Here is a 25504-nt window from a genome sequence, read left to right on the forward strand (position 1 = left end):
TAGTAATCACCCAGAGCCAAGGCATCCTTAGTGGAAGCAGTCGCACTGTTGCATCATTCCACGCATCCTGCACCAATGGAGTTCTTCTTTGACCTTTCGGCATTTAGGCAGTTGGCTTCTGGTGCCTTTTGTGTCTCTGTTTCAATGCATGAGGAAGGGTGAGTAAGACTGTTCTTTAAGGCATCAATGTGCTGTACATCACTCCCTTCAGGCTGTTTGCATGATTTTTTACCCAACATGCTACAAACGACTCTCCTTGCCTCTGGTGAGGGATTTGTAGCAAGACAAGAACAAGATAATTTAACATGAAGGCGGAGGAACATTCTCGCTATTATGAAAGGCTTGGTATTACAGTAATCATTCTTATGGTCAAGTCCAGACGGCTAAACTGGCCATGTAGCGTAGCAGCTGTGTAGAGAATCAATTAACCAGGGAATTACGCTGGTAAGGTTATTCTAACCCTTAAACTGCATGACGATTTGGCTACATTATGGTATCTTTAAAGAGCTTCATATGAAATCAAACACATTGGATGGCTTTTAATGATTACAGGAGAGCTACAGTATGTCAAATACTGCCTTTAAGGTTTAAATGGACCATTCTAGGATGTCTGTGGGAGAACTATTGAACCATGTCAATGGCCCGTTCATTGACTGTACTCTGCAAAACAGCCTGTCATATTGACATGTAGGCTATTAATTCAGACCAAGGACACTGCAGTAATAGACCTGTAACATGCAATTACAATGGCTGTTGGTTTGCAGCTTAGCTTGCAGTGCAAGTATGTTGCTGGGTCTTTCGTTCAATGGTAAGCACTCCATCAATCACAATTCAGGACAGGTCATTAGAACCTTCTAGATTGAATAACAGGGCCAGGCAGTGGGGTTGACAGAAGATTGCTTTCCTCTCTCCTCTAAAACCTCTGATTGCACAAGAGGGTGGAAATGATCAGGAACACATGCTATGATAAGCACCTCATTCAGTATCGACCTTTAGCTGTGTGAATAACAACTTGCTGGTGTCATTCTCGGTAATGAATAACTAGAGTCCTTGGCATTCTATGCTGGTGCTACATTGATGTGAACATAAGTTTTTGCAGTGGGTCACAGCACAAAAAATGTTCTGTGCACTCTTAGGAACAAGCAAGCTGTGTTCCCTCTGCCCTACTCCAGAGTCAGTGCGATACCTGAGTGTGACGTCTCAAGAGTGTGTCAGGAGTTCACACTTGAAGCATTAGGCATGCACACACGCACACTCAGATTGGAGTGTGACCTGGAGAGTGAGTCAGTTCGAGTCAGGATGTTGTTTTCTCTTCCAGGAGAACGGACATTCGACACACACCAGACCAGGCAGCTGTCGGCCGGGGTCACGGGGTAACTGTCAGGGCCTTCATACCGGCATGCCTTGACAGAGGGAACCTTCGAAAGAGCCTGTCAAGACACATACCTTCCTATAATCCTCCATGGTCACCTCAACTACCTAGGTTAGACCAACCATAGCACATTAACTGTATGCCTATTTGATCTGTTGAGGGTATAATCTCATATAACCACTACATGAGCAGCAGAATTATACACGTTTTTATCAATAAAACACAATTACAGATGGGATCACGGTCATTTGTGAGGTCACGTGGATGTGTGGTGTAAAAGCAGTGTTTCTAACGGGGTATTTTTTGCATGAAGTGAGCAGAACACCCTCTCTTCTAACATCCAGAAATAGAGCCCCATACGGCATTGATGACTGCTCCCTTGGGAGAATGTGAGAGCACATTCAGGCACTGCTGGAGCCAGAAGACAGAGCGGGAGATCACATGAATATCAGTAGTCCCCTGGGTCAGGCAGCTTTGGCTGCAAGCTTAAAGCCTAATCAATGAGGAAACACGACCCTCGATCCTGTAATGTGCAGGATAAGACAAGATGCTTTTTGGGGGGAGGAATACACAGAATGAGAATGTGACATACATGATCAACTATTGAGAATATGTACTTGAGAAGGATAACATTCTCCCTTTAAATATAATTTCATGTGGAACTGCCCCTTCAGCATTTAGGCCCTGCGAGACCTGTTAGGCATGTGATTTAGCTTTTGCCTCCTACAGCAGGTGCAAACTGTTGAACAGTGGTGAAACGAAAAATGAGCTGGCTGAACCTTCGCTTGCTGAGTCTTATGATTTGGCTGCTTTAGCTGTGGGCTAGCTGACTTCAATGTCCAAAATCATTAGTGATTTCTGTACTACCAAAGCACCGCTGTAGGGCAACCATTTTCCTGCATTAATGTCCTCCTTCTTATCGCAGCAATTCAAAGGCTTATCCTAATGCCTCAGTCAACCTGTGAATACTCCCTAAATAACTCAGGCTCTGAGCTGCGAGGCACATCAAATGAGGGGACAAGTCGATCCTGCTCCGCAGGCACATTTCAAAGCAGAACAATTTATTATCAAGTACAAGAATATCAAACAAGGAAAGAAAAAAATCTTCATCGTTTTCACAAAATTGTTTTGCAGCAACTCTGCAATCACTTCACTTTCGGCACAGAGAATTACATATTAAGCTTGGGTTTTTTCGTTTTGTTTTTCGTTTACACGTGTAGTTAAAATGTTCTTGCTTTCAGTTATAAATGCAGAACTGCCAGACAAGGTAGCAGAGTTAAGAGGCAATTCACAGGAGCATTTGGGGTCTGGGGTTTGTAAAGTGCTTCTGCCCTCATTGAAATGTCCAATCAGCACTCAGCAATTCAGGCCAGTGGTTTCTAAAACCCCTCTTGGGTTGAGGGGGGACTGTGCTATTGCCAGTCGAAGGAGCGCTTCACCAGCCTGTAGAAGGTGCGGTTGTGCTCCCGGAGGTAGGAGCGAAGCTGCTGCAGGACTGTACCGTTGACAGCGGGGTGGGGACGTCCCTTGGACTCGTGGAGGCAGCGCTCCCGGCCGTCGCTCCGGATGCAGTAGAAACCCTTGGTCTGGTTGAAGTAGAAGTTGGAGGACATTATCCTGGGGGGCAGGTTGAGGAAACGCTCCACCCTCTGCAGCTCAGGCAGGGGGTCCCGGATCAGAGTGTCGCCGTCCACTATGTGGATCTGCTCCAGAGGGAAGTGGCGCAGCCAGTTGCGCATGTGGACGTCATACAGGCTCCTCTGGATGGCCTTGTAGCGCGTGTTGAGGGCTCCGTTCCGCACCAGTAGGTTCTCGATGGCCTGCACGGGCTTGTGGTTCTCCAGGCGGTTGAAGTAGACCTGCGTGTAGTCAGAGATGACCCGCTCGGCGGGGTCACGCAGAATCAGCAGCAGCTTGATGGAGGAGTTCATGGCGTGGATTCTCTCAGGCGCCAGGGCGGACGTGAAGTAGCCGGGTGTCTTCTCCACTGTGATCTGGTGAGGGTAAGAGTAGGGCATCAGCTCCCGGTACCAGTCGAAACCCTTGGCGTAGTTCTCATCCCAGTCGAAGAAGTGCACCTCGGTGGCAGCAGCTGCGACCTCAGGATGGATGTCCAGCATCTCCAGCAGGGCACGCGTGCCCCCCTTGCGAACACCAATGATGATGCTGTGGGGGGCACGTTTGCTAGTCCCAGGGGGAGGAGTCGGGGTCTGATCTTCAGTGTCATTGGCCAATAGTCCCGGGCCCAGATCTAGGGTGTCTCGTGTTGGGCTGTCCCCAGCATGGACAAACGGCGGCGGGGCAGCAGATGTCTGAAGCACCAGGAGAAAGGCAGATGCCAGCAAGCGGGCCATGATGAGAAACGAAGAAGAAGAGATGGTCAACGAGAGCTAAAAGAGAACAAAGGAAAGGTAGAGAATTCTTTTGGTTTAACTGTGGACCAGATCCATATCTCTGTGATCAAAGCGTATGGGAGCGGAGAACAGGAGTCTGTGTTTGCCATTGAACTTGACGAGGAGCCAGTCTCACAGCCAGTCCGTGGTACATCTGTACAGAAGACAAAAAAAGACAGGAAACAACTTAGATCTCAACGTCTACGGCAGAATGAGAAGCTAGTTCGCCCCAAGGCACTTTCCTCTTTAACCTGACACAGCTTTCACGTCATTGATACAATGCATGTCAGTTTCAAGTCCATCCTCTTTTTTTTTATGATCTCCCTTTGCGTCTCACTCCCTCCCTCCCTCCCTCCCTCCCTCCAAAGGCCCATTTGAGCCCCCAGCCTATAAAAAGAGCCACTTTGCATGTATTGAATGTGGTAATTTAACTGTCTGAAAAAGATTCACACAACTCATTACAAAATGTGTCTGAGATCTGCAAGTATGGCTGGAGGCCAAAACATAGAGGCCAGACCACTTCATCTTGTTTTACCAGGTCATAATCCCCACCCAGATCAATACACTTAACACCTGCCCTGGAACATCTACATCAAAAGGAGAGTCGGCCACGAGGACAAAGTAGTAGCAGGCATTGAAATAAAATCCTACATTTTGATTACTTTGATTCTCCAGAATTATTTTTTTTGACATTGGGGGTCATTCAATTCACCAAAAATGGAGTAGAGAGAGATGGAAAATAGTTGTCTTTCTCTTCGTGACCTTAGCCTTAATAGTCCTCTCATACACTTTCTTGCAGAAAACAAGCTCAGTGACCAGTTGCTTTCCCACGCCAGAGCAACCAACTGCTTTGCGGTGTAAACACCAGCCAGTACTACCAAAAGACATGGTAATTTGCTTAACTACATGCTCTTATGGTTTTTCCCTTTGGCACTTACTTTTTGGTTGTTCACAATGTGTGCTTCTTGTTTTGGCTACCCGCAATGCTTTGGGGCTATCTTGTTGTTTTTATCAGCGACTTATGCACTTTGTAAAGCTCTCTCTTGGAAGTCGCTTTGGATAAAAGTGTCTGCTAAATGAATACATGTAAATGTAATGCATTCTTAATCTGTGGATCTCAAACAGTGGGACACTTCATGTGGGGGTTGGGTAGGGAGTGAGAGGATGACAAGATAATAATATTGCACAGGTATCTGATTATAAATGAAGGGAGCCTGGATGTTTAGAGCAATCAAATGTTGACAAAGTTTGAAACTTGGACAGCTCCAAACGTTTACATATGTTCATCTGCCGGACGACATGCAGTGAGACAGGAAGTCGGAGGAACTAAGGGTGATCTCCTATCACTTTGTGAGGATGTTGGCTTGTTTGCATTGCAATTTTGCATTGCAAAAAAAGTGGCAGTCATTTTTGCTGGTCATAGTTATCTCATACCTCATGCCATCATGGTAGCACGACCTGGTAACAAATCAGGATTTGTGTAGAGGTTACCTAAAGTTAGACATTTAGTGGATCTGCAAGGTATCATCCTATTAAGTTGTTAGTCTGGTAAACATATAATTTTGTCTGTCGCTGAAGACAGGCTTCTTTGTCTTCTTCACTGGCTGGTTTCATACTTGCTTTGTTCAACATATTCACCCTCAGCGGTTCCAAACAAGTAGGTTTCTATCAATGGCGATTGGTAAATTATATTATAGTGAAAATCTGTGTGACCTCAAGTTCAATCTTGAAAAAGCAATCATGGCAAAATAATACCAAATAACTGAGGTATTCTGTGTCCTGCTGACTTTAATGATGCATTAAATTGCTCTGTCATTCCTACTGAATGTTGAATGAGCAGTACAGCGTTAATGATAAAGAACCACAGTACACTTGGGACAGAGCCATTTGTGCCATCATTCAAGAGACGGACCAGCTGACCCTCCTGGCACCTTCAAGCTCCCAGGCGGTCGCCTGCTCCTACAGAGACACCGCCAGCCTTCCACTCTGCCTACTAACTATGTATATCTACTGCTCGCTATGGGGAGTGACACCCGCTTTGCTCTGGAACTATCAGCGGTGTCCAGGGACAAGGGATAGGGGACAGGGACTGGGCTCTGAAGACAGATCTTGGGGACAGACGACGTGAAGGCAGGTGGGGCTATAGGACTAGAGCTGACACAGAGACTGGGGCTGGGGGCTGGACCTAGCCGTCGGTGCCGAGGCGGGGGCGGAGGACGGGAGAGAGAGAAATGGAGAGAGAGAGAAGCGGAGAGAAAAGGTGCTCTGTGGACGTCTGTGCAGGGAGGCACTTATGTGCTGTGACAGGCACGCCTGCCTGTCAGCGTTTCCCTGGCAGAGAGCTGCCAAGTCCAATGCTAACAGCCAGGCAGCCAGACGAGCTCTCTGTCTCATCCAATTCCCCTCACTCCTCTCAGCCCACCGCCACCTGGAATGAGCCATTGTTTCACATCCAACTGGGCCATCATTGCTTTATTCAGCACTTGATGCATATCTTCAGCTTTTCATTCACGGCACAGCCAGCACACTATCTGGCAGGCCACTTAACCAACACTATTTGGACTGAATGTAGAAGGGCCGCTGGCAGGTGACAAAGCCGAAGCAGGCAGAATCGACAGTTCTACAACAATGCAAGAGGTCACATTGAGGTGGAGGGAAAGTGACCATGGATCAAAAGTTCAGGTCTTCATGAAACTCGACTCTCTCTATGACTCATCTAGGACAATGGACCCAGTTCTTCTACAGACAGCGGTGTGCTAACCTTTTGTGACCTCAACCTCTAGCTTATCTGTGTTTTCTTCTATCCGATTGCACCGCTTCCTGGAGTTGCAGCCAACAGTGTACTACCATTCCTCCCGGTTCAGCGCCCGCCATTCATCATCCTACCAGGCACCGAGGGAGACGCCACAGGTTGCTAGCTCCACAGGAAACCAGCCTCCAACTAATTACAGAAAGCAGCTGATTCCATATCGGATGGCGGAAGAAAGAACAAACCCTCATTTATTTTCAACCATTTCCACCTACTATTAGACATGGCAAGCAGCAGGTATTATACAGCCTAGCTTTGTTTTCTTAATAGGACCTCATTACTGGGTCATTAATACAAAACTATTATTGGTATAATTGGGCTTCATTACATAGTCATTCGGTTTAGTCTAAAATCAATTACTCTGGTTTGTTGATGGCATCGTCCTTAGCCTGGCTGCCAGCCCAACTTCTCCCCGCCCCCCAAAAAATTGGGTCGGGAAGTTGGGTCTGGAGGGTCTCGTATTGGGGAACAACTACAGAAAACCAGAATCTGGGCGTACCAATGAAATTGCCAAGGCGGGCTTTATATGATGATGGACAGATGATCAACAGTAACGTAATCACCCACGTCACAAAAGAGCGCTTAAGTTGAATTTGTTTTGAACAAACAACATATTACGTTGCTCTGATTGGTTGTAGGTCTATCCAATTGAGCGAAGAGGCATTTGTTTTCCAGGCTCGTTTGAAACACGCCCCGTAGTCAAAGCGCAACGGAGAGTTCTCAGACTCATATTCTGACTAGAATTATGAGTATGACAATGTCAGGCTACATCATCCTAAATGTGTATTTCTAAAATGTTTTTAAGTAGTCCTGCTCCACCTAGCCCACTCTTTAATTGGGAAGACTCACACAGACACACACACACGCACACGCACACACACACACACACACACACACACACACACATAGGAGGTATATTCCAATAGGTGTTGGATGGCCCTTGGTCAGACTCTGGGGGCTTGTTACAGTGTTCTAGTGGTGAACAGCGGTAGCGGGCCTGTGACTGGGGCTGTGTGTCTGTGTTCTGATAGATTATGCTGGCACATGGGACACAGGCCCAATCAGCAGCACTGCAGCTCCTTTTGCTGTGGAGATGTAATGATCAAAACAAACGGCAGCACACAACACAGAGGTTAGGCCTCAGAGCGAGCCCTCTTCATCACACCAGCCCTCGCTTTTTCTTCTCTCTTCCTGCGCCGTTTCATCGCTAGTCAGTCTTTGCCATTCCCCCTCTGGTACACACAGACAGCAGATGTAGGATTTTTGTTTTAATCAAACCCACAGTCTTCTTTAACAATCACACCAAACAGGTTCCATATAGATACCCCCCCGTATCTCAATCAAATCTGTCTATCTCCCCCTTAGATGGTCTGTCGAAGGTAAACACAAAAACAACTTTTTCACCGTTGCTCCCTCCATTTTATGAATCCTCCCTTGTTCTCACCCATTATTCCTCCAACATCCATAAACATTGAGAAACAGTGGGGTATCACTGCCTCCCACACACTGTCTAACTCTGAGACTCTACTCCCACCTACAGTATGGGTTTTAAATAATGGATGTAGTGAAGAGCACTGTGGGATCAGTGGCATAATACATTCACACCCCAATATGGCAATAAAGTCTTTAGATATTGTTACTGTAGTTTGAACTAACTATTAATGGATAGTAATGGAAAGCTGCTTTCTGGTTTCCAATGCCTTGCAACTCAAATCTAAAATGTTATGATACAACTGACAGTTATAAAAATGGAATACTGGACTTTAGGGGCAAATAACTGATCATAGAACAGAATTCAGACAACAGCTTCTACCAAGAAGAACGAGCTCCACTGGGTAGATGCTTAAATGCTTGAAGCTTCGTGTCCGTTTGTTTGTGGTTGGTATAATACAAGCATGGTGTCCAGACCACTGGACCACTGAGCATGTGTCTAAGAGAACTGGTGCATTTCATTGCATTTATATTTCATCTCTATAGATGCATTTTTCAACTAGGATCAAACCAAATAGATTTTCTGTACTCTAACAGACCCCCTGGTGGCTCAAGTTAAAAAACATTTTGACATACCCACCTTGACAGACAAGACTACTTATTAACAAATCTAAACTTACCGCTAAGAATGATCCATGCCTTGCCACCAACTCGAACACAAACCTAACCCAGATAGACAAGCACACAATCCATAACCAGTTTCATGAAATGTCATTTACTATGAAAAGGAATGCACCAGGCTACATCAGCACAGCTCCATACATTAAATCACAATAAGGGAGGCTGGGTTTGTTTTGACTGTAATTAAAGGAAACGGTGGCAGCTTCAGCAGAGAGCATAGAGTTTTCTGGCTATTTCTGGAGAGCGTTAGTAAAACAGTGACCTAATCCACACCCACAAGTCATCTACAGCGCTCATTATGGGCTGCGAAAGGGGACAATCTGCCATTAACTGGTACACTGAGGTATGTGTGCCCTAAGCGTAGACACTAATTGTGGTGTTTTAACTCTAATCCTTTTGCAGTCTTCCTGCTAAATCGGGTCTCCCTTTTTCACTTCTGCAGCAAACTTCTGTAAGAAAGCAATGTATTCAGATCATCATTTTGTCTCAGATTACTGTGGGTGGTGTGATTTCGTTTTGTTGCGTGTGCTGTGTTTGTGCATACATGTTCATGGTTGTGTGTGGGTGTTGTTGACACATTTAACCATTCTTACTTATTGCAGAAATGTGGACATAAAATAGCACTTGAGATTTGCCTTCACCTGTTTCTGATCCTTGCTTCTTCTTACAATAACATACAGACCTTGGATTTCACCACACATGTTGTACAAAATTATTATCCTAGCTGTGCATTCAATGTGGCAGATGATGTCTGATTTAAAGTACATCTGAACATCATCATTGTCTAGGTTCCTCATGGGTTCCTCACAGATGGACTTACTTTTCAGTATTTGATGACTGAAGTGGATGGGTGAAGTGGCTTAGCCAATCACAGGTCCTGCTGACTCACTCTATGGCCAGTCAGAGATAATAATGAGAAGGGATCCAATGAAAGAGTGCCCTCATGTGCTTCATTCAGACACTCAGTTCTAATGAAGCACCAATGCCACTGGATTGGCTGGATTGGCTCTCAGGTCTCATCAGAATTCTCTCATCCTCTCTAACTTTAACGTGAGCTCATTATATATTTTCTCAGCCCAAAAAAGGCAGCAGATCCTACAACCTCTAAGTAAGTCGTTAGTTTGCGGTTCATCTAAAAGTGAACACCAAATCCAACAGTGACACATACTCCCTGACTTCATCAAAACAAATTCCCTTCCACTTGATTTTCTTCCGCTTTCACCCTCTTGTTTGCGATCCTCATTTATCTCCCTTCATCTTCCTCTACTGCTGTCTATCCTCTCTCTCTCTCTCTCTCTCTCTCTCTCTCTCTCTCTCTCTCTCTCTCTCTCTCTCTCTCTCTCTCTCTCTCTCTCTCTCTCTCTCTCTCTCTCTCTCTTTCTCATTCCATCTCTTGTTCTCTAGAAGGATGAGCCTGCTCTCTCCCCTGTCTCTAAGGCCTCCTACGAGCAGCAATACACACATACATAATGAATGAATTACTTCATCAAATAAAAAGCAGGGCATCTTGTAATGAACTGCGTGGATGGTCTTAATCTTTGATGAGGCCTATCTGATGAATAGTTTAATGAGAAAGCTATGGCATGGGATGTTTGGTGCTGACAAAGAATTCATAGCAGTGTGTGTGTGTGTGGGGGGGGGCATGCACAAACAGCCAACTGATTGAAGAGGTAAAGTGTATGCTTGGTTAGCGGACGCCATTTCTCGATTCAGTTTTGTTGTTGTTGGTTAACCCTTCATGAGAAGCACATTACACTATAATACACTTCACTACACAATAGCGTGGACAACAAGCAAACTGCAGTGTGAACTCCAGCACTGAGCAGTAGCTGTACAGTTGGTTTATTCCATAACATAGCTCAACCCTCGCCTCTTGGGATATAATAACATGCTCTGGAGAGGGGTGGCCTTCCATGCAGACATAATATCATGGGACCCTCCTCTAATGTACAGCTGGTAGCTCTATATTCTGTACTATTTGGGCTCTGTTCCCTCCTCTGGCAGCTCAGCGTCTTATTGGACAGTCAGCACCATGGTCCCACCAGCGCTTTGCACCATGACAAATATGTGCTTAGCAGACACTGCAAACTTTGGAGTTGTTGGGGCCTTCTGTGGACTGATAGCGCTTGCCAGGCGCTGGAGCGATTCTGTTGCTACAGCTGGGAACTAACACTAATAATATGCCATTCATGGGACTGTAGGTAATCCCATAGTGAGTGGAGGGTAGCTCCCCACAGTGAAAATGAGTACAGTGTGTCTGATCGGTAAACAACCCAAGTAGAACTGTGGGAATATGGACATCATAGGTGCTATTGATCGTTGTTGACAGCTGCACAGAGCTGTAAGATTATTCATACATTACCAGTGACCTTGGACATGGGAAACACAATGTTAAAATGATACAATCCCAGTCTTACATTACCTGATTAACATAAGTAATTCATGTAGTAACAAGACCTGCGTGTGCTGCCAATTGATTGTAACCCAATCACAAGGCTTTGATCTTTATAGGTCAAAGCTATTGAGCCAAAACATGACTAAAGCAGTTTTATACTTAGTTTAACCCTTTTTTAATGACATTTGTGTTTGTGTGGTTAATAATGCATCCACATATTGTACCACTGATTTAGGGATCCAATCTGTAATAAGCTGAATGTGCCTCGTGTCTGTGTTAAGTTCAATTTGGGAACACTATATGTAGCCTTGAGATATGACACCTCGAAGGTAGACTGAGAGAACAAATGCTAAACGTCTGGGAGCATCCTAGTAATTTCCCACCATTGGGAGTGAAAAAGATTGCCGGGAAGATGTTTATCTATAATGACATCTCCAGATCCATTTCTGCACACCACAGCTCTGGCTCTATGGTAGGGGGGGTATACAGATATGTGATTGGAAGGGAGATGGCGGGGAGGGGGGTAAACATCCTTGCACATCTACCCGGTTGTCGTGGCGGCGACCGGGGCAGAGCGCCATCATTACATTATTGAGTAAAGTACCTCCTCTGATGCCCCCCCCCCCTCCCAGTCTGTCAGACAACACTGTCCATTGCCATATTGCCTGAAAAGCAGCACAAACACATGTCAAGTTCAAAACAGACTCCAGAGTGTGCCCTCGCAGGAACTCATGAGTATATCACTGCAACTTTGGATATTGGTTTTCTCTTTCTGCTCCTCATACTTCCCCCCCCCTTTGTTCTGTCTGGGAACACTGCTTTAAAAGGATATTTTAGGTGTGTGTACTGTAACACTACCCCACAATGCACTCCTTCTTAGAATGGCTCCACAGAGAGGTGGCTATGTCATCAGTTTTAAGAATTGGAGCACACGCTGCAATGAGGAGACATGAGAAAGAGACTTCATTATCCCTGACTCTAAGTGAATTTAATCCATTACAGTGGGAAAGAGAGATGTAGGATTTGATGTGTCTGATAAAAAAGTCTATCTGAAAGGAAACGACAATGATCCTGTGTGTAGAGCTCTACTAGTCTGACAGAATCAGGTTAGGCCTGGGTGAGGAATCGGCCATCATTTCAGTCAATTCAGTCCAGAGCTGACCTGAATCCAGAAACTAGTGTTGAACTCCCTGACCAACAATTTTCCCAATCAAAATTAAACAAGCGGATTTTCCCATAGATTACAAGTATAGGAGCGTAGGGAGGTATCCCAAACTTCATTATGCGGAGACAAGAAGTGAGCCGGCCAAAGTTTAATCAGTTCGCGAGTTTCCGACTAGCTTTATCACAACTGTGGGATGACTTCGGAGGAAAACTTATTTCTCTGTCACTTTCATCTGTGCCCTTGTGTTCCGGTCCTGTTCATGAATAAGTCATGGAGCCCCCTCTTCCCCCTTTGGCTTATTGCTCGTTCCGCCACCTCCGTGGCCCTGTAAAACCAGCTGAAGTGTTTATGGGAGATAAGAGGCGATGGAGGTCGCAGGCCCAATAATTGCTTTTATCAGCCCACGTTTTCGCAGCGAGTGCCATTTTATGAGAGAACCCGTTGAAGAAGAATCCTTAATTAGAGAAGTTTGTGGACCCGACATCAAAAGCATAATGGGAGGCATAAAAGGAGGTGTAGAAAGGGCATCTGCAGGATGTGCTGCTGGCTGGCTTTGTTGCCGTGTCTGACGGCTTCAATCTAGAGCTAGGCGCTAGTCAAAGCAACATGGGTTTTGAAAAGAGAACATCATGGGAAGTTTGCGTGTTAGTGCATGAATGCCATGGTTGTCTAGACAAGCAAGACCTCTCTAAATGTGTTCAGTTTATTGATTTTCTTTCGGCCTTATCTTTATTTAAGGAGGTCATTCTGTATTGCAAGTGGAGTTTACTGTCAAAGCCATTAGGTTTGGCTGATTCTCTTTCCCATCATCCTCCCCCCACCCACAACTCAGCAGCTTCAGGATGAATCTGGTTATTTTTGTCTAAGTGGCTCTTGTTTTGTTGTTCAACTTGATAAGCATGCAAAAGACTATTGCAACTGAACCTCCTCAGGTTTAATACAAAAACTACATTTATGAATCCTTGGGTCACTGTAATATCTTAACTTTTAAGTTGGAATTCACAATATTTGTAATACACCAACAGTGTCCCAGTCAATAAGAATGTGCAACAACATTTGTGTGATTGTCTGGGGTAAAAGGCCAAAATTAGGACAGACTAGACCAGAATAGAGGTGAACCAGGTCTAGCTGTAATTAGCCAGGCAGACACTTTTTACCAGACTCTTGTAATGACTATGTCTCCAATTCCTAGTCGCTGAGTAATCACTGAGGGGGAAAAGGAAGAATTAATTACTTACTTTTAAAGAATGAAGACGAGAGATCTTTGCCTTGATTGCATGACTTCCAAACCAATCAACCAATTCACCAGCAGCAACAGTGTGGTAAGGGGATTCAAACACTATTTTCCCCTTAGGGCTGCTTACACATAAATATGTGCTGAATTGCAAAGACTAAAATCAAGCACTATGTGCAACAACAACATGTGAATAATCAAGTCCGTTATCTTAGATGGAAGATATTCAAATCAATAATGCTCTTCTTGAAACTACGGAGAAAAGCATTAATACTGGTTGGCAGTGACAGAATTCCCATTTGGCCTTAAATCCCTTTTTATAACACCCAAATGAACTGTCTGCCCATTTAGACACATGATTGTTCTGGGCCTCGGCTGATTATCTCTATTGTGACCAGCACCAGAGGCTCCATTGGTATTTAACTTAGATTAGCCCAAATTGATGATTAACCTTTGTAAATCTGTCAGCACATAAGAATAGCTCAGTTGTCTTGAACGCAGCCACACGATAAGAAACAGCCTTACTGTCGTGAGGAACTGAGGCTCGGAAGGCAAAGAAGGTGGTGTTATCTGGCCAGCGCTCCACACGATAATGAAGACAAATATCCAGCACGGAGAATCTTCTAATAATGAATCCAAACAGAAACCGTCCTTAGAACTGTGCATCTTTTAATAAAGTCTCTCTATCGCCACAGCATCCTTGGCCAGAAATTACAGCTCCTTATCTTTCTGAGTAGCAGAATTAACATCTGGAAATGAACGTCTCCCATTGTTTAGACTGCTGTATTAAGGAGTAATCGGATATTAAATGAGTCATTTCTCCATATTTAACTCCGACTGGAGGTAATGGTTTAATTTGCTGGGCAATGACTCTCCCCCTACGGAGCTATGCTACATTAAATCACAGAGGGCTACAGCCACTGCAAAAAATGACCACAAAGCTGCCTAGGTTTTTAACTTCTCTTCTGCAAAATGTGTTCAAATAACCCTTGGGTGCAAACAGACCTGTGCTCTATCGACACTGTCCATTCAGCACCACCACAATAAACCCCTCTGACAGTCAGAACCATGGACAGCTTCAATTCAGCTCCCCCTTTCCACTTCAGAGCAAAAAGTCAGCCTTGTGTCAAACGTACAGCCACTGTTTATACAAAATTACACAAAAGACAAAGTTCTTTATAGAAATCCCTGGGATTTGTCTCTGAACATTCTGGCTTTAGCAGCTGTGATTAACAGCTCTATAGCTCACTCTGTTGGTCGGGTGGTTGGTCCAATAAAAATGGAATGTGTGTATGGTGCTCACAGCTATAGGTCGCAGGCCATGGAGGCTTCTACACTGGCCAAGGCATCACTGTGTCCATACCTACAAGCACCTAAACAAGGTTGTACTGTGCGTTTTACCGTGCAAACTAAGCACTGACAACAGACACATGAACCCCCATAAAACACTTTAACCAGCTGCAGCTGTAAAAGAGTGGGTTCAACCAATTAAAAACAATAAATAATCACACATCCCACACATCTGAAGTAGAGGAGCAGCCATGTTGCCTGGATTGTCGTTTTGTGAGCTAGCCTTCCATTTACCTACATACACCTCAATAAACCTCAATCGATGTTTATAAAGTTCATATTTCAGATTTAGTCATACAAAGATCTCTTCCTCTCCGGCAAATGTCAAGCACTGCTTCTGGTGGCAGTCGAGCTGACTTGTTGACATTTACAAGTTATTTGCCTCAAGTTACTCGTTTCAAATGATTTTGGTTAGCACTTCAAGTTTAAAAGAACAGTCCCAAGCAGAAATAGCTCATATTCTCTCCTTTGATTTCATTTCCCATTGAGTGACAAAAGCTATATCTTTGTTTTATAAGCGGTTCCAACACTTGCTATGACACCACTTAATATGCATAATATGTGCATAAAGCAAGTCTTAAATGATGTCCCTCCTTATCACCTTGTCAAGGCTCCCAGACAAATGAATGCCCTCATTATCTTAAAATCTCCTTGGAGTTCAGAAAAAAAAGCTTTTGTGCCAAGCCTCATTTCAATTAAACACATTTAAAATAAAATAACTTCCTACATTATGTCTTAAAATATTCTACTCTGAGGCCCTGAGACAGAATAGGGGCATATTTCATAAACATGAGAACAGTCAGAGATCACTGAAATGTTATAAAAATTAATTATCTTACAGCCTCCAGCATAAGGCAAGTGTATGTTCAACTAGAAGGGCAATGCAGTGATACACACTCTCGCACACACACACACATTTGCGCACACAGACACCCACAGGCCTCCCTTTACCTCAGTACACACACACACACAAATCTACACAATCAGCACACACACACACACACACAGACACACACACACACACAAGTATATTCTTGGAGGATGAGTGAAAATTAGGAGAATCAAAACTCCACACGACAGGGCCACGATCCGTCAAAAGAGTTCTTCTCCATTAATGTGACAAATATGACAAGGCATGGAGATAACATGAAAAAGCCTGTACTGTACACGACCCCAAATAATGAGTGATCTGCTTGACATGTGCCTACTCATCTGAGGCTGAGAAGTGTGTGTGTGTGTGTGTGTGTGTGTGTGTGTGTGTGTGTGTGTGTGTGTATGGAGAGAGTGCGGGGGACAACAAAGGTAATTAATAAATAAGATGCCAATTTTAGGGAGATGATAAATCTACTTCATATCACTTGGAAATGCTTGTGTCTGGCTCCCATTGAAGCCTTGATGACAATGTGCAGGATGAAGTTTGCTCTGAACAAGGTGGCAAGGCTGTCCTTCATCTCTACGCCACCCACACTGTCCCATTATTCCCAAAAGACTGCAAACTGAGCATTACAAAGCCTCCCATGTGGTACAAAATATCAAGGCACATCATCCAAACCCAGGTTTCTTTAACCAGTCTTCCTCAGGCAGGGGCCCTCTGTCTTTCCCTGACTTTTTGATGAGCTGCAGCTTTGGAGCTGATCAGACAACTGCATCAATACTGCTTTTCATGCAGCGCTGGTGGGTGCGTGTGTGAGCGCTCACGGGTACGCTGGGCCATGTGGGATCAGCCTTAGAGATATAGCCCAGCTAGGTAGCTTTACACTGGGTGTAGCACTGCCTGGCAAACTCATGAATAATGGAGTTTGGCACAAATATGCAAATCTGGGCATTAGCCTAGTTTTGCCCCTGTGCTGTAACTTACAGTGACTTATCTATAATGTATGAGCATGGGATGGGAGGGAGGAAGGGGGGCCAGGAGGGGGCTGGCAGCCAACTTCACGGTCCTCTCTCGCACCAGTTCCCTTGGCGGCATGAAAGGGCAAGAAAAGCAGGGGGAAGTAGCTAGGAAGAGATAACGTTATGGCACACTAGATCTCCAAGACTCTGGGAATTAGCTGCGGCTTCCACGCTCAATTGCCAAGCTACTTAAAATAACAATGGCCTCGGTAGGATCGGAAAAGCCTGGAAGATACGGAAGGAATAAGCATGAAGTTGTTGCTAATCCTCTGATTTCCTGCCTGAAGGCAGATGGGAAATGTTAGTGTGATCAGTAATCAGTCCACAGGGGAGAGAGAAGAATGCTCCACTCCACGCCCGTGCAGGAAATCAGCCTGCATGTGAGATTACCATAACAATGATGAATGTTCTGTTGAGAGTTGAAGAATAATAATAGGGTCCAGGGCTGAAATCAAAGAGCAACCGGTAGTCAAGCCTGGTACAAACCCTCAGGCACTTCAGTGCCCTGGGTCAAGTGACTGGGTCTTAGACGTAAGAGAGGTTGAAAGCCAAGGCCAAATGAGGCTGCCGTGTTCCGCTATGGGGCTTGATGAATCAGGAGCCAACACTGATGAGCAACGCTATCATTATCTGGAATCAGAGTCAATCACAGGGGACATGTGACATCTTAGATCTGACAGGTGCCATCTCAAGTGGTACCTGCCCTCATAAAGCCCGTCACCATGGCAACAGAGGTCACACCTTCCAGACAGCCTGTAGCGAGCAGCCTCTCTCCATCTCCCTTAACGGCCAAAGTAGAAAAGACTGTTACTTCCAACAGGAGAATATTAATTAACTCCAGATATTAAGGCCCGCAGATTAGATCTGGCACACATAACTAGTGAAAGAGCTGCTGCTTTCATGATAGCTACTTCACCTCCTGAGGGAGAATCCCAACATTTCCCCCAAAATATTAATACATAATAAAATTCCAGATCTAGAATACATTTACATGTTTTAAAACTCCCACTGCCATTTCCTCGCCTGACTAGTATCTTCTTTTAATTCAGCAAACATAACTTCATATAATATTAATACCATTCTTGTGGTCTTTCGTTGATGTATAACTTGAAAAGGAAACATTTTTGTGTGTATGGAAGTGAATAGGATACAATTGATAAAAAATACATCAAGCAAAACATAAAAAAAACTTTTCTGAAAAGAGTTTAGAACTGTATTCATCACCCCCACTCACCTTTCCTCAGTTGTACAACCCTTTCACCTAGCCAACTCTTTTCATCGTACTCCCTTGGGTTCATCATGTGTACAAAATTGAAAAGATGATTCCGGTTGCAACTACACTCAAACTCCAAAGCTCTCAGGAATACCCTCCTGAACAAAATCGCAACCCCAGTTGTCTCAGCGCTCACCCTTGCCTGCCCTGTCCGACTGTACAGACAACAAAGCAAAAAGACAATCAAACATGACCACTGAAATGAGTAGATAGACTGCCATTCATAGTAATCGGTCGAGTATGAAAATAACGAGCTGTGCCCCTCTCCACCGCCCCTATCGAACTATCAGCTTGTCCCCATAGAGATGGTCTATCACACTAACACAAACGTCTACAGTTGGTTTATGGCAGGGATTTTGTTTCACAGAGACAATTAACAAATGTCTAAAATGGGTCTGATGCCTGAACATGTTCACATCATATCATATCACAATGCTGACATAAATAAACTTGTCTGATCCTGACTTATCCCCTTGAGAAATTGAGCTGAAAGTTTGCATAACACTCACTCTTGTAATTAAAAGGTGAACCACACAGCCAATGGCAATGATAAATGCCTGTTGTTATGAAGGATTGCTAGAGGAAACTGGGAAGCAACGCCATTGAAAATTGTATTTGTGTAGGCAACAGTTATCATTAAGCCCATTCAATGTATCCCTCAAACCATATTAGAGCGAACTAAAATAGAAAACAGTAATTGACCACTGCGTTGTTTAGCTGGTATATGCTATTTGTATTGGGTAGTATAAAAGACCAGACTCGTTGCGTAGTGTTCTGCGCTCAGGTGCTCCTATGTCCAAAAGCATATTTTTGGTGTCGTTATTTTGCCTGCACTCCCAGCCATGTCCAATCGACCCGTGGGATTACGTTCTCACTGCAAGAGAAGAACTTGTAAACAGCGGCTTAGAACGACTGGAGCTTGTTAGGTGATTGATTTGGGTGATTATGGAACGATCATTGGGACGGCTCAATCGCTGACACAGACATGCCGTTTACCCTCTAATTCCCCGATTATCGGTGTGATTACAGCAAAGTCAGCGCCACATCGGATTTGAAGATTTAAAAGTTTTAATCCATTGTTTTAAAGACGCAAATGGGTTTAGGGCCTCAGCTCAACAAATCCTGCTTTATCCTTCGGGAAAAAAGAACATTCTAAAACCAACTGAGGGTAAAAGTTTGACATACCACTGGTAATATAAAGGCCTATATTCAAATGGTATTTAAGGTAGCCTACACTACAGTGTTATAGCTTAATCGTACCACGCACGGAATTTCAGAGTTTGAGGGGCTCGTAAACCACGAAATCACAATTCCATTTAACTACAACGACTCAGTCCAACGTAAAATGTACATAACAGTATATCAGGATTGTTATTTTGAATTATCCCTGTTTAATGAAGGCATGTGGTGGCTATCGTGACAACTGATTAAAATAATCGTAGACTCCACATGATAAATATTCTAGTGTAGGGACATTTGAATGAATCGCTCAGATTGTGTCGTAAAATAAAGCTGGTTACCTTGAAAGGACTCCGCGATTGTGATGGAATCTGCGCAAGTCAATGGTCGGGCTTGAGCAGCTGAACCCGCGTTCCGTCGCTGTAGAAGATGTAGAAGACACGTCGCCCTTTCGTTTTTGTTGAAGCGCACCCTGAGCATCAACCACGTTTACCACTTACTCATTCGGAGGCAGAAAAGTAGATCTAGACCCAGAGGTGAGTTAGACTGCACACTCTTTGTATGTAGCAGCCACTCACCATGCAATATCGGAGCACGGTCAGATTTGTGCTGAGCGCTGCCCTGGCGTAGCACAGTGGGGAGGAGTCGTTGGCGCGTCAGGTGACCAGGTGAATTGCTGGCGATGCAAGAGCAGGTGCATTCTCCGATAATGCTCAGTCCTGTCTCTTTCCAACGGGTCATTTAAATGATAGTCAGTCTATCCAGTCGCAGCCTACTTTGATGTGTAGCCTTGGCTAATGCTTTAGAAAATAAATTATGTTTATGTTACGCCACCATAATTATTTACAACACATTCATTTTCTTTGGCATTTAAAATTGTGTTTATTTTGGATATCCTTAACAACAAAAAAGGTCCTTGATAATTTCCCTCACGCACATATTGTAATTATTACCAGTGACCAGTGTTTGAGCGAACCAACCAAATCTTGCAGACACTTATTGATGACAACATTTACAAAGCAGCTGCACAGGAGATTTTAATTTGCGACCTTTTAATCTGCAGTCAAATGTTCTAACCACTAAGGTATACCCTTCCCTATCCAGTGACACCCCTCTCCTGCCCTGACCCTCATCGGATAAGGTCTGGTTGAAAGATGTTCCTGACTGAGTCATTCATACTTCTCAAGTGAACAAGTGATGGTGGGCAGCACAGTGGGTTCCACAGAAGCTCCAACCCTGAAAACATGAGTCCTCTAAATCCCAACTTGAATAATATCCTCCAAATATACATATGAACTAATACTCAGAAGCTATCTTGAGTTGTTCACTCATTATTGTGTGTCTACTTGAAGCTTGACAATGCAATCATGATCAAGTGTGTATGCCTGCCTTCTTTCATTTACTATGCTGCCGTGAACATACTAGACTATATGTCATAACCTAGGTGGCTAGTTGGAGACTCACATTGAGAGACAAAGAGAGGGCATTGAGAGGGCACATCTATATTTCAACAGTACAGCACTGGAAGAGTTAGAGAGAGGGGAAACATCGTATTTGATTTGTAAAAAATGTATGCTATTTGTAAGGCTAAAGCTAATGGTTGACTGAACACAGACCCAGATTGCAAATAATATTGACCGATAGACATTTGTGAATAAATGTTGACTTTGACACCAAATTACTGTATCTGTTCTCGGAGCTTTGCCGATATGAACCTAGACACCAGCTAAAGTCTAGAGGAGGAGCTGGAAATTGATTTTTAATGCAGACAGTGTCGTTTTTATCCTTTTTCAGAAATCATGAAATAATCTTTTCTGCTGTCAAGTGACATGTCTGGTAAAATATTTTTTTCTCACTGGATTATTAGACAAACATTATTCAAAAATGTCAAATTTACATAAATCTCACGCTTCACATCACTGTTCATAGGATGAATGCTAGACCTTGCTAATTTCTAATAGTAATTAGATGATTATTTGTAAAAACCCATATCATGCAACTTGTCAGCAGGGAATGGATTGAGATAGTACATACTGTTACAGAATTATCTGATCATGTTATCAGAAGCATGTGTGTGTGTGTGTGTGTGTGTGTGTGTGTGTGTGTGTGTGTGTGTGTGTGTTTGTGTGTGTCTGTGTGTGCATGTCTGGTCTAACTGCAGATGATCCCCTCCATGAACAGTGTGACAGCAGGAGTGGTGGTCTGTCCTGGGCCGGTGAAGACTCGAGCTGATGAATATTTTATTGAGCACACAAAGTCAGGGAGAGTTTCATAATGCCCTCAGGAATGAATCTGCTTGTATTAATACTGTTCTATCGACAGCTGCAATGAAAAGCTACGCCCTGGCGGCTGGAGAAGCCTTTTAAGGAGAGATTGGGTAAGAATAAGGATACCCATGATGACTGAGATTTCTCAGTCAGTTACTCTCCAGTATTCTTGTTTTGCTTTGCTTCACATTATGTTACTCACTTTGTTGAGTTATTATCAAATCAATATGTATTTGTATAGCCCTTTTTACACGCAAGCATGCCACAGAGGGCTTCACATACACCCATAGAACTGCCCTTCAACCAACCTAAACCCTCAAGGAAGACAAGGAAAAACTCCCAGAAAAACTGCAGGAGAAAACAACGCTGTTGTTGAGTTACGAAATGTAAGGGTACGAGAGGACATGCAGGGCCAATGGCCCAGGCTGGATTATAACCCAGAACCCTGCAGTGAGATTTTGCTAGTTTGTCTGAGCTTGATGATTTAATAACCATTGTCATTGGAGTGGAAATTTGGAGTGTTGTCCAATGGCAAGCATCAACATTGAGATGACTTATCCCCCCTTTCCTGTAAAATGACTGCAACTTTCTGTTCCACAATAGTCAACGTTTTCTGACTGTCTGAAGTGAAGTGTCTGACTGCTGTGAACAGGTCTGACCAAGCCCAGGTGTTTAAATGAGAGGAGCGTGATTCACCAGCTCCTCTCCTGTGACAGGTAGCTGTGGCAGTGGGTGCCAGAGTGGAAAGTTAAAGAGCTACCTGGCGCTGGCTTGTATAATGACTTAAATTGCCATGGTGACAAAGAGGCCATCCCATCATCGGCTTCTCACATAAAGATGAAATCCCTTTCTCTTCCCACAGGAGAGGACGAAGAGCTATTACCCTCTTTTCCTTCCCATCCGCTCTCCCAATTGTGCCTCACCCAGCCTCACTCCACACAGAGAGTAATGGGAAAGCACTCTCCCTCACCTAGTGAACAAAGCCCAATCACTCCATAATGTCAAAAGGTGACCTTTGGAGACCTGCACGCTATCTCTCATCCTTTCCAAGAAGGACTGCAGAAGCTTCCAGATACTTTGTTGAGAGACACATGAGTCCAAATTCAAATTTTGATGAAGGAAGCGATACTCTGATGTTGGTTTTGGCACAAGGTGATGTAGAAGCTGCAAATACACAGCTTATTTGAAAAGCAGGAATACGCTTCCCTCAGAAGTGTTTGAAGGTCTATTGCTCTGTCTTGTACTCTATGATTGATTTTCAACAGTTTTAGCAGTTTTAGTCTATATTATGCCCGTGTGAACAATGTATTGGAGAGGGAAGGACAAACAATGATAAACATTTAGTTTCCCAGACAGAAGCCAAGCAGTCCGATGAGTAAAGTGATTCACTTTGTGTCTCTGGTTACAGAAAGCTCTTACAGGCTGTCAGTTTCTTGTTCACATCCAGTGTTGTCGCAGAGGAGGGGATGAGCCCAACTAATTTGGAGCAGGTGATGTGCGAAAGGTGTTTTCCTTAACACATTCACAGCTGACAATGTTACCATCTGCTGCCTACACGACTCACAGTGACTACAGGTGATCTGCACTTCTTTGTTCCAAAGTCTACTTTCCTGGAGCCCGTGTCAATTCATTTACATTGCATTTGGTTCCTAATTTTTATTTTTTTTATTAGCTCATTTACTGAAGCAGTTTATACATCCTTTTTCCCCTCTGAAGTTTATTATGCTCCACTCAGGCCTGGCACTGCCAGGGAATACCAACCATGGTGTGGGTAATCCCAGTTCAATGATTATATTTTTCCTTAATGCTAGTTTTTGAGGCCTATTGTGATTATATTAACTCTCTCTTCTTCGTTAAAAACTCAGACAGCTAGCATTCTCTCAGAGTTTTTGCAGTCATAAAAGTAAGGGTATTTTGTACCTTGTCCATAATGCTTCCCGTGGCCACCACACTACTCAGCTCAACTTTGGATCCTCTGAATGAAAGTCAACACATACTATGACTGTACTCAAACTGAGGGGGTTTGGCAACCAGTTAAATTCATTTACACACTAGTTCCCTATGTAGGAAAACAAGGACTCAATAGCTAGCCAACAAAATGGTCGGACATGTACCTCATGCTTATGAAAAGTACTTGGTTGTAATACCTCATTCCCCTGTGCTTCTCTGTAGAACCCAGCATCCATTTGTAATGTTGGTTAAGTTTTCATTAACAACAAAAAATGAGCGACTGACAGGAAGTGGGATGCAGGCACATGGTGAGCCAATTTGACATGCCGACACCACACGTCTCCTCACTAGCATATTAGCACTCAGAAAACTAGGTCAAGCATGGGGAGAGCAGGGAGAGAGTTAAGCGCTCTGAATATAAGATATCCCATTCACAAGAGTAGAACCAAGTATGAATATGATGCCAAATATGGAAATACATGGGTTTACAGGGAATTAGGAAGCGAGTATTTTAATGCAAATATTCATATACAGTTTGCATTGGTTTTTAGTAGTTGTGTGTGGTAATGGAAATGAAAACAAGTTAAATAAGGCTATAATCAACAGTGCTGTTTAAATTTAGTCGTGACTAATTACTGTAACAACTTCTATGTTTTCACCTTTCAACTGTTTCATACTAATTGCCAATTAACGATTGCACCTGTTTCTGCCTAATGTGGTAATTGCTCAGAATAAACAGATAAAACAGTTTAATCGAAGTTCATTTAATTCTACAACTAACCAACTTGAACTAAAGATGCAAGGTCATTTGGCTGCAAAACTGTAATCTCTTTAAGATTTCTGATACGTTTGTTTCTTTTCTCTTAGCTAACAATCTCTGCATTCTCATATTATACCCGCAATACAAAGTGATTTAACCGACTGACTTTTTTTCAGATACACATTTCAATTGAAGTTCAATGTCAATGACATTGACAAGATTTACATACCAAGTATGCTACCGCTCTCCTCCCCCCACCACTACCATGTTAATAAATCACTACTATACAAGGGGCGTTCAAAAATACAATAAGCTTCCTTGCTGTCTGGATTAATATGACAAATGTGAGAGAGAGAGAGAGAGAGAGAGAGAGAGAGAGAGAGAGAGAGAGAGAGAGAGAGAGAGTGTGTTGTTGGCTCCATCATAACACTTTTATGCAAAGCAAAATGTATATTTGATGAGGTGTAAGGGCTATTCCTTGAAGTGCTGCATGTGCACATTCTGAACTTTATTTGCTTTTAAAGCTGAACAAATGCCAGAGTTAGGCTTGAGAGACAGGTCACTTTGGAGGCAAAAATATATAGTTATGAGGTTATAGTTATGAGGGTATAGTTATGAGGGCATTGTTATGAGCATAATAATCTACATACTGTGCCGGAGGGCAAGGCCGACCTTACAACACAGAGGCATCTTGCCATATTGATAACCTCCATAGCCATAATAGGTAAGTAATACCTTGTTAAACAAAAAACTAATATGGGCTTCGGCACCTGCCATTTTTAACACTAATTTCCAATCATGTCTTACCTTTCTCTTCAACCATATATTTTTTGTTTTTACCAGAGACCTTTGATGTTATTTGTGTCCCCTTTACAGTACAGAGTGTGATGGCTTTTTTCCACAGTTAGATTAGCCTTTGTTGAGTTTTTGCTCCTTTTCACAACTTTCTTGCGGCGTTGCACATTTCTGTCATATGTATTGAGGTTGAGCTCAAGGCAGATGCAGGGAACCCAGAACTTGAGATAATCAGGTTCCAGTGTTACAGAAATGGCATCCGTATAATTGCTGTTTTCAGTACCTGAAATGTTTAGCTCCAATCAATTTATCCTTTTCAACTTAATGAGGACAAATCTTCTCACAAATCCTCACTGTCATACATTTATCTATTCACCATGTTTTGAAAGCCTGACATGTTTTGTTCTTGATATATATCAAGAACAACATGTCAGGCTTTCAAAACATGGTGAATAGATAAATGTATGACAGTGAGGATTTGTGAGAAGATTTTTTCTTTTTATATATATGTATATACATGAAAAAGGTTGCTTTGCGTTGTCTCGTCCTAAGAATTT

General features: G+C 43.5%; 1 protein-coding gene across 1 annotated transcript; it reads right to left on the reverse strand.

The window, feature by feature from the left end:
* Positions 1-2452: 2452 nt before the first annotated feature.
* Positions 2453-19719, reverse strand: hs3st1l1 (heparan sulfate (glucosamine) 3-O-sulfotransferase 1-like1). The gene is made up of 2 exons (XM_084709871.1): positions 19517-19719; positions 2453-3919 (listed from the first exon to the last, which is right to left on the reverse strand). Exon 2 carries the CDS (start codon positions 3724-3726, stop codon positions 2785-2787), a length of 942 nt encoding a protein of 313 aa, XP_084565997.1. The 5' UTR covers positions 3727-3919; positions 19517-19719; the 3' UTR covers positions 2453-2784.
* Between the last annotated feature and the right edge of the window lie 5785 nt (positions 19720-25504).

This window comes from Hypomesus nipponensis, chromosome 11 (assembly GCF_054491055.1).
Source record: "Hypomesus nipponensis isolate SF chromosome 11, ASM5449105v1, whole genome shotgun sequence".
Taxonomy (NCBI): domain Eukaryota; kingdom Metazoa; phylum Chordata; class Actinopteri; order Osmeriformes; family Osmeridae; genus Hypomesus; species Hypomesus nipponensis.

Coding starts and splice junctions, on each gene's coding strand:
- hs3st1l1 (XM_084709871.1), bottom strand. CDS start 3,726: ATGGCCCGCTTGCTGGCATCTGCCTTTCTCCTGGTGCTTCAGACATCT.